Source organism: Elaeis guineensis, chromosome 1 (assembly GCF_000442705.2).
Source record: "Elaeis guineensis isolate ETL-2024a chromosome 1, EG11, whole genome shotgun sequence".
NCBI classification, from domain to species: Eukaryota; Viridiplantae; Streptophyta; class Magnoliopsida; order Arecales; family Arecaceae; genus Elaeis; species Elaeis guineensis.
Genome location: NC_025993.2, coordinates 173,201,687 through 173,212,125, shown reverse-complemented (window position 1 = coordinate 173,212,125; position 10,439 = coordinate 173,201,687). Strand labels below are relative to the sequence as shown.

At 37.7% G+C, this 10,439-nt stretch overlaps 1 protein-coding gene and 1 long non-coding RNA gene across 3 annotated transcripts; one reads left to right on the top strand and one right to left on the bottom strand.

Moving 5' to 3' along the window:
- Nucleotides 1–554: 554 nt before the first annotated feature.
- On the top strand, nucleotides 555–1,341 carry LOC105039631 (histone H4). Its single transcript, XM_010915843.4, has one exon. It carries the CDS (start codon nucleotides 788–790, stop codon nucleotides 1,097–1,099), a length of 312 nt encoding a protein of 103 aa, XP_010914145.1. The 5' UTR covers nucleotides 555–787; the 3' UTR covers nucleotides 1,100–1,341.
- Nucleotides 1,342–1,596: 255 nt separating this feature from the next.
- LOC105039630 (uncharacterized) lies at nucleotides 1,597–7,727 on the bottom strand. 2 transcript variants are annotated; one of them, XR_002164045.3, is made up of 3 exons: nucleotides 7,576–7,727; nucleotides 5,283–7,479; nucleotides 1,597–5,122 (listed from the first exon to the last, which is right to left on the bottom strand). It is a non-coding gene; the product is annotated as an uncharacterized lncRNA (long non-coding RNA). The 2 variants fall into 2 exon arrangements; XR_002164046.3 differs by having other exon boundaries at nucleotides 1,597–6,847; nucleotides 6,923–7,479.
- Nucleotides 7,728–10,439: the final 2,712 nt, after the last annotated feature.

The following is a 10,439-nucleotide window of genomic DNA, read 5'->3' as shown; positions in this document are numbered from 1 at the left end:
CGGTCAGTGCGGACTTCCTTTTGCAGGTGCGCGCTCCCCGGCGATCGAGCGACGAGGCGATTGGCCGCAACAAGAATAAAAGACCTCCAGAAGCACCTTGAGCTGGAGTGGCAAAATGAGACCACTGCCCGCCAAAAAAAACGAGCAGCATGCTTATAACAGGAGAAGATTGTGTTCCCTGAGAACACTGATAACACGATTACAGTCAGCAAATGGAGAAATTATTGCATGCACCAGGTGCAAGTGAACGGGGGCAAGTCCCGGAGCATATGCACCGTGGAGAGATCTCAATCGCGAACTGGTGAAATACAAAAGGTAGCGTGCAGTGTTGTCCACCACGGGATTTGACACGGTCCAATTGCACCTGATGCAGCAAATGGGTTCTATCCGACCCAACCACGACTTTGATTGGGGTGTATGCCCGGTTGCATGGCCCGAACTTGTACTTGGGTCGGAGACTTTGGCTTCTGACCGCGGCCCCTAAATTATTTCGATTTTTTTTTGGTAAATAAATTATTTCGATTTTGCCGCCCGTTCCATCGCTTTTCCTGCAAGCGACTAATTCTTCGATCCGCCAACTCTCACACCAACCAATGAAATGTGAGATCTCCTGATCGGGCGGACCAAAACAATATCGTACCGGCCTCGCGGATCGCAGTTCCATCCAACGGCTGATGCGACTCGTAGCCCTCTATAAAACCTCCGTTGTTATCCCCTCGTACAGAAAATAGGCGCAGCGAACTACGACTTCCCCTCCAAATCGAGAGCAAGAAAGAAAGAATCGGAGATGTCGGGACGAGGCAAGGGAGGCAAGGGACTGGGAAAGGGCGGGGCCAAGCGGCATCGCAAGGTCCTTCGGGATAACATCCAGGGTATCACGAAGCCTGCCATCCGCCGCCTGGCCCGCCGAGGCGGCGTCAAGCGCATCAGCGGGCTCATCTACGAGGAGACTCGCGGCGTCCTCAAGATCTTCCTCGAGAACGTCATCCGCGATGCCGTCACCTATACCGAGCACGCCCGCCGGAAGACGGTCACCGCCATGGACGTTGTCTACGCCCTTAAGCGCCAGGGCCGCACCCTCTACGGCTTTGGCGGCTAAAGGAAGGAAGAGAAAAAATTCGCATCAGCGATTCGCTAAATTTCTAGAATTAGGGTTAGGATTTTCTCAGCTGCTGTTGTTTCGTCTTTGTTGATGTAAGATATATTTTAAAGATTAGCAAATATTTTCCTCGTTGCTCCTCATGAATGTTGTTTGTGATTTCATCGGAATGTAAGTTTTAGGGTATTTGATGAAGTCCTACGATTTGAACTTTGTTAATGGAAGTGGTTACTTTCTGTTCAGCTTTTTACCTCACCCTTTCTCGTCAGGTGTTTTATCTATGTGATAACGTCCCTTGGGATCGCCCTATTTGAATCTGCTCGCTTTTTAAGTTCTGCAAGATATGTATGTTACATTCTTGCGCCTGAGGCTAATTCTTGTTGGAATCCCCAATGCTAGCTTGGAGCAACTTTGGTCTTTATTATTTGATTGGTTGATCCAGTTCTATCCTGTCCGGGTGTTGGCTTGGAGCAAGCATCGATCTCCAGTGATGAAATATTCTCCTGCTTTCATGTTAGGTGAGGTTATTGAGCGCCATCCATGTAGGAGTTCCAGTGGTCTAAGGTCATTTTTCTTGGTCCATCATGGAAGGTCTTTCCACCCTAATTAGTGACATGTATCTGTTTTTGTATAAAATGGCTGTCTTTGTTAATGAATCCCAAAATTTTTTGGGACAAGCTGGCAGGTTGATTCTCCGCCTTTGCCTGAAAAACTTTTAAAATGTCATGAGCTAGGCCAAAGAAAACTCCCTTATTGCTGGGGAATTTGTGTCGGCCAAGTTTTTATGGCAGCAGGAAGCTCGTATCGAATTCAAATTCCATTTGGCAGAGTTGCTCCAGCCAAGTGTCATTTCCCTGGGTCTTTGAGAGAATTCAATTTTCAGAAGAACAGTTCACGTATCTTGAAGGCTGGTGGTGCTTCATCAGAAATAATTAACGACTGTTTTCATTGGCAGATTGGTAATGGGCAGCAAATCAAGCTGTTAAATCCCCAGCTCCTTCAAATACCTCTAATGCTTTGGGGAACATTAACTTTTCTTAATTTTACAATGACCATGGTGGATGAAATATTCCTATGTTGAATGAAACTCTACCAGAAGATTTGGCTCACAGGGTTATCAGAACACTTATTCCTGAGGTACTAGTGAGGACCAAATGATTCGGACTGAAACTGGAAGTACCTAGTTGAGGGTCAGCGATATGTAGACCTCCATAGCTAGTTGGTCCCCAGCTTCAGCTAATCATAATTTCAACTGGATTTGGAGGTAATCAGTAACTCATAGAGTCAAAACTCTTCTGGTCGAATGAGATTGCTTTACTTAGGTCCGACATTATCTCTCAAAGGCCTTCTTAATTCCTTACATAGCAACTCAACTTGCATATTTTTGCCTCTCAAGAGTCAATATTGACGCCCATTTCAAACCCCCAAAGACCTGAATTCTACAGTTAGTCTGTAATACTGTTTGGTTATTATGAAACACAAGAAACCAGTGTTTCAGGATTCTCCTGAGCTGCAGTATATTGGTGATCTTGCTAATCGGTTGACATTGGAATTCTTTGAGGCTGCTATCAATTTTGTGGATATCAGTTGTTTCTGGACCAGGGCACTGGCAGCTCTGTACGCTCTAGAAGAACGGTCCAACTTATATTTCTTGGATACCCCTCCCAGAACATGCCGAAGGTGAACTTTGACAGCACCATCAAAGAGGTCCATGCCAATGCAGGTTTCATCAACGGAATTGCTCAAAGGCCGGGTCATCTATGCTCGTTCTCGTGTCCATACTAGCTCTGTGCCAACAAATGTGCTAAGGGCAGCATGAGAAGGGCTAATGGTGGCCGTCCATGACATCAAATGCTCTTAATATCTTGCTTTAAAGGGACTCTGCTACTGTCATTCATTGGATGAACAATGCCGCACCCACATTGAAAGGTCAATCCCCTACCACAGGGTATCTACATACTAGCATCATCACATCAATTTTTCAAAGCAAGTCATGTTTTTCCATGAAGCTAACCAGGCTGCTAACTGGCTAGCATCCAGTGGTATATGGATACTGTTCCAAATTGAACCTTCCTCCAAATCTACAAATCACTCTTCATACTAAAATTTCCGTTGTGGCCTTCTAAAAGATTGTAATTCTACTATATCTCTTTTCTTGTTGTTGGGGTCCTAGACTTCTCAATATTTTTTTTTTAAAAAAATCTTATTTATTAGCGAAACAGCAGATACCTTACCAAGGTAAATTAACTTGCACTGTAGTATTTTCTTAATTGAGAAAAGAAATTATGCTGCTGCTGTTGTTCAGAGAAGTCCCGGAACGAGGATCACATTCTGGGACCTGCTTAATGTAGGAGCCGTGGCTCATCCAACAATCACGTATAGGCTTTAGCCTCCAAGTGTTTTCGTGAACTAAATTTCACTTCAAAGGTCATATGGTGATATTAGTAAAGGTATTACAAAGATCTGTTTAGGAGCCAATTCTCCAACAGAATTTAGCTCCCTTTACTTTGCAATAGATATTTAGCTGAAGAACTGCTAAAAAAGCTAAAAAATGTATGAAGTCATCGAGCGTAGTTTCCTATATTAGCATGAGTAACTCAGATAAGAAGAATGCATAGCTATTCTAGATGACAAAAAGAGCTCTGTACTGAGCACCGAACACATTCTTTCTGTTACAATGTGCTGCTCTTTATATCCTGAGAACAGCATATTTCAAGTTAGGCAAGTATATGGCATGGCTACAAATCAGTAACGAGCTGTGGAATGTTTTTAATAGATAAGTAGCTCTACAAGCACCATACATACAATAAACATATTTTTGGATGAAGACATAATCACCAAGGCACTAATAGACTTCAAAATGTGGTTAGGGCAGGTTACCCGGTCATTAGCATATTCCTAATTGCCTCACTTGGGTACTTCCATATGGATTTCTAGTTGAACACCTGCAACAACCAAGCACCTTATCCAAAAAGCTAGCTAAATGATACTATTTAGGTTTTTCATCTCGTATAAGTATCCAAAATTTTCCTAGTACATAAGCATGTAGGACTAAACACTCCTGCATGGTCCTCAAATACTCCCTTACTTGAGTCATAGCATCCTTGTTTAAGCTAAGAATCCAAATTCAATCAGAATCTAATCACAAACATCATGATCCGCCCATGATCAAGTCTAAAAGGGTCTACATAGTATACCGTAGTTCACATGCACCATGGACTAGGACTGTTATAATATCATTCATAATTACCTCGGATCTCACATAAAAAGCCTAGTCAGAAGATATTATTTGGTCTCTTTAATCCTATATAAGTATTCAAAACTTTCATATTGTATAACCAATATAGGATTAAAAACACACCTGCACTAATCTCACAACTTCTTAACTCAAGCTTCATCTGCATGTAGATAATCAAATTACTTCTAAATTGTGGCTTTTGCACATGACAGGATATTGCAAAGATGAGACTTCGTCTAGGATTGTTGCACATTTAATTGCTAGTTTAAATCTAGAATAGAATTACAGTACCTTGAGTTTAATAAGAAAATTTGGAAGTATGGCATGGTAGGGAATAGTGAGAAAATAAAAAGGTCTAAAATATGAGCAACATTATAATAGTCTATAAACAGAAAGTAAGCAACACTTTTGTTCAAGGCGAAGAGCAAGATAGAACCAGATACAAAAAACACGAGGCTAATCTTAAAAAAGGGCAACAAATTTAGAAATAAATTCAATGCAGGTAATAAGATTTCAAATACCAAAATTAATCCCACAACAAAAATTGGGAAAAAAAAACAAAAACAAAAACAAAAACAAAAGGATATCATATAGATGAAATGCAAAAATAGAAAAAAAGAAAATGAACTGATTAAAAAGCAGTAAATCATCTTGATGAAAAGAGATCACCTTGACAAAGAGAGGTAAAACAGGAGGTTAGGTATTGAAAGAAGGATGGATACCATGGTCCAACAAAAGGAACTCACAGCTGGCAAAGCAGAGGATGGTAGATTTAGAAAGTAAACCTGTGAGCAATATAAAAAATGCTCTTCAAGGGAACTTTGAATCCGCAATAAGCTCAAAACTAAGACATGCACAAGAATATCAATATCGAATTAATCTATTTTTCTTTTTTTTACAAAAAACTGATACTCTTCAAGGGATTTGTCAAAACTTCGTACATACATAGTATGTGTCAGACCTTTCCCACATTCTGCATAAGAATTAATTTCCTTCCTGCAATATGCACAAATGAAACAATTTAGCATCTAAAATGAACATAAAATGGGACTTAACTTGACAGATTCTTCAATCGGGCAAAATCACATCATGAGAGGGTGCTGGAAGATGATCCGAAATCTGAATACTTTGTGGCTGTTAGTGATTTAGCGAGGATGCTGCCCATCGAAGTCCTTTTTCCCATACCTCAAACTATAAGTAGGATCGGAGACAACATGAATTTCTGTACCATGCTTTTTCCAAAAAAAAGGGCACACCAAAAAAATTATGAAATGCTCAAAAAGCAACAGAATATTACATGAAAGCATGGTCTCCTAGATGCCAGCAAACATTTAAAATGCAGTCAAGGCTGACAAACCAATAATTTAAATTATAAAATATTCCTGATTGTCCCCTTGGGCTATTCCCCATTAATTTCAGGTTGAACCCCTTAAACACAAGCTTCATCTGCATATAGATAATCAGATCAGTTGTAAGCTATTGGCTTCTGCATGTAGTAGGATGCTACAGAGATGAGACTTTACGTGGAGGTGCAGTTGGGCATTTGACTGCTACATTATATTTGCAAAGCAACCACACTAATTTGAGTTCAATACAAAAGACAGACCTATTCAACAATGGGGAACAACCAATCGAGTATGAGTTATTAAATCATTATAATAATGAACAATCAAAACCATCACCGGCAACTCTATCTAGAGTGACATAGAGTGAGAAAAAAATAAAAATCTCTAAAATATAAATAAAAGTATAGCCCATAAACAAATAGCAATCCAATATTTTCATTCTAGGCAAAATGCAAGATCGAACATTATCCACAAGCATTACCAGTTAACTATATAGTAGCATGCATTGATAGCATGGCAAATATTAAACGTGAGAAACCAATGGGGGGGGGAAGGGTGTTAGACTCTGGAATGGGAATGAGAACGAATGACTCTCATTTCAGCCATTTGTTTGGGGAACTCCCATTCCCATTCTAATTCCAGGAAGAAATGAGAATGCCTCAATCTCCCAAAACTCAATCCCTATTCTCTCATAGTATTCAAATCCCATTCCAGTTCCGATTTTGATTCTAATCATAAATATCAAATATCAAATGTGTCGGGGGATATAGCCATTCCAGTTTCCATTACAATTCCAGTCGCAAACCAAATACACCCATAAATATTTTGTAATTAGGCAATTGATAGTTTAACAACAGATTGGACTGCCTAATGTGTTGGGCAGAATGATGATCGTGTGCATTTTTTCTTTTTCTTTTTCTTTTTCTTTTTTTGGTGGAAACGATGATGTGCATTTTCAAAACAAGTCATCGTAAATAGGGTCTGTGGATATGATTTTGCATATTACGCAGATAAGAATTAGTGAACCAAAGTACCGAGTGTATGAAAACAAATAAACTGAGCTTCACCTTGTTTTCAGATCAACATAAAGAACTCCACAAGAATAAGTACTGACCTTATGATCAAATCGAAGGAAGAAAACACAGCCAATCTTTGAACAGGTGACTGAGAACAGAACACACCTTCAAGAATCGATAGATATAAGAATTAGATCAAGAGAGGATAACGTTAACAACATACCAGATCTCCTTGGAGAGAGAATCTAGGGTTTCAATCCTCCATAGAATAGGAATGGTGTCATCTATGGCTTCGGCACCACGACGGCCCCATCTTTCTTTGTTCTTGGATCCTTCGAAGCAGAGTACTGAGAACATGTTACAAGAGCTTCGTTTTGCTTTTAGATCCAACGGTTTGAATCCACTTTCAAGAAGATCACCTAACTTTGATACGGCGATTGCTTCGGACAACCACAAAACCAGGATCGAGTTCAACGCAACGAAACGATCTAGTTTTACTGAAGCTATGATCGCTTCAGCTAGTTCCATCAAAGGATTAAAAATGGCCATCTCAAAACAGATCATGGAAACAGATAGCCTATTCAGTGAGATAAAGAAAGAGTCACTTTTAACAACGTCCCGACCAGAAGGATCTCCTCTAAGTATCGCTGGCAAGAATGTAGGGTTTGAGACCACCATGATTCCCATTCTCCGGCAACGTCCTCCTCTTTCGTTGAAGAGGGACCTCGGAATTCTTGGAGGAGATTATGGTTTCCAGAAGAGAGAGATCCTCTTCTTTCCCTGACAAACCAAAAAGAGGGACATTAGGTTAAGGTTTTCTGGACGAGAGAGATAAAGGGATAGGAAGAATGAAGGTGATGAGATCGAACCGCGCACCGGAATAGCGTGGATGAATCAGGAGAAGACCGGAGCAGGGTGGGCCCTCGGCCTGGATGCTTATTTGTATCGAGGAATTCTTTGTGCACCGCGGGCGGTGCAGACGCGCGCGCGCCGCCCGCGGTTCAAGCACGGGGTCGGGGTGCTATGCGCGAATTTTTTCTTTTTTTTCCATTGAAATCATCACGAACAATGCACACAATTCTATACCAACTATGATATGCAAAAAATTTTATATTTATATTTTTTTTTAACAAAATTTTTTATATCCCATCTATCTGTGGTGTACCAAATATGTATATAAATTGGAGCACACCATCGATCCAACTGAGCCATAATTTTAACATCCATAATTTTATTTTTTTATTTAAAATTTTGAATGATAAAAATATTTTTTTTAAAAAAAATTATGATATTCTATGCGAATACTATGACATCAACACAAGATATCATAATTTTTTTCAGAATAGAAAAAATATTTTCATCATTAAAATATTCAAACGAAAAACTGAAACCACAAATATTAAATGCGCGTTAGAAAGTGGTTGCCATGTAGCCCAATTGGACAAGACGATGCACTCCACATTGGATTTTCTATGCCACAAACGACATACAAAGAATTTCTTTTATTTTTATTTTTAATCGGACTTTGGATCTCATCCAAGTAAAATTTGATATTTTTTTGGTCCAAATCCGGCCCCCGATCAAACTACCGTATCAAGTATGCGAGTCATGACTCACGAGATACTCATAGAATATGTGCTGACTGTTTTTTTTATAGGATAAACTAATAAGAAATTTTCAATTAAGTTTAAACTTAAAAGTAACTCTCCGTTTAAGTTTCAAGTAAAAAATACTCTTCATGTGAAACATAACTTAAAAGCAGCTCTCCGAATGGCATAAAATAATCGAATTACTCCTGCAGTTATAAAACAACACTACACTATTATAAAATAATACTGTGCTATTATAAAACAATACTACACTATTATAAAAACAGCATTATACTATTATAAAATAGTACCACGTTACTATAAGATAATATTATACTATTATATTGTTGTAAAGTAATACTAACTATGATAATCTAATACTATCTTACTATAAAGAAATACTATACTAATATAATATAATAAAATAATACTATATTATTATAAATATTGTAAAATAATATAACACACAATGAAAGAGAGAGAGAAAGACACAATGAGAGAATGAGAGAGAGAGAATGGAGAAATCTTCTCGGAAGATAATGTGTTTCTCATTCCATTTCCAACCTCTTTTTATAGATTTTTTTAATTCAAATTACAAGAAATATATTAAATGCAATACTAAAACCAAAGTGTTGATTTACAATTTCAAAAGGCCATTTACAACTTCAAATTTTGGAAATTATGAAATCCTAATTTTTATGGGGTCATCCATATGGGCTTCAACGCTCATTTACAAACCCCCCCCCTCTAGATGACCCTTTCACGATGAACATGTCTCATTAAAACCTTACTGAGAAAAATTTTGTGAGAAAAAACTTAGCCAAGAAAAAAGAGTACAACATTCTTATGAATTGTTTAAGACATACTGCTTCATTAAAACCTTACCGGAAAGCCTAATGGGACAAAATCAAGATAAAGAAAAAAGAGTACAGTACTCCCATTGAAGACCAGCTCCATAATCAACTTAAGTTTTTGAGCTGTCACATCTTAATTTTATAAATTAATTTCTTAAATGTCATAGTTGGGAGTGCTTTAATAAATAAGTTAGTTAAATTTTTACAAGATTGAATTTGTTGCACATTAATCTCACTCTTTTTCTAAAGCTCATGAGTATAGAAGAACTTTGGTAAAATATGTTTAGTTCTATCTTCTTTAATAAATCCTTCTTTTACTTATGCAATATATGCAACATTATCTTCATATATTACCGATGGGGTATTTCTTATAGAAGATAATCCACATGATTCTCGAATGTGTTGAATCATGGTTCTCAACCAAACACATTCACGACTTGTCTCATAGAGTGCAATAATTTCTAAATGGTTGGATGAAGTTGCAACCATTGTTTGTTTTACAGATTTTCATAAGATGGCACGGTCGCCATGAGTAAAAACAATCCAGTCTGTGACTTACCGTAATGAGGATTTAATAAATAATCAGCATCAATATATCCTAATAATTGGCGCCCAAAATTATATGGACAAAGTAAACCCTTGTCAACAGTACCCTGTAAATAGCGCATGATATGTTTAATACCATTCTAATATCTCTGAGTAGGAGCAGAATTAAATCTTGCGAATAAATTTACTGCAAAGGCAATATCAGGCCGAGTATACTTAGCAAGATATATAAGCGCCCCAATTGTACTTAGATATGGTACTTCAAGATCAAGAAGTTCTTCTTCTTCTTTGGGTCGAAAAGGATCATTTTTCAAATCAAAAGATCTCACAACTATAGAAAAACTAAGTGGATGAGTTTTATCCATCTAAAAATGCTTCAGAACCTTTTCAGTATATGCTGATTAATGGTTGAAAATTCCACTTGACACATATTCTATTTGAAGGCCAAGACAATATTTTGTCTTACCCAAATCTTTTTTTTCAAATTCTTCTTTCAAATAAGTTGCAGCTTTTTGAACTTTTTTCGAGATTCTGATAATATTTAAATTATTTACATACATAGTAATGATAGCAAACTCAATATTAAATTTTTTAATAAAAATATATGGGCATATTGAATCATTAGAGTATCCCATTTTTAATAAATATTCACTAAATCTATTACATCATATTCTACCAGATTGTTTCAATCCGTACAATAATCGTTGTAATTTGACTGAGTACATCTTGCGAGAATTTAAATTTTTTACTC

Excerpts from the sequence above, each read along its gene's own strand:
- LOC105039631 (XM_010915843.4), top strand. The coding sequence starts at position 788 with ATGTCGGGACGAGGCAAGGGAGGCAAGGGACTGGGAAAGGGCGGGGCC.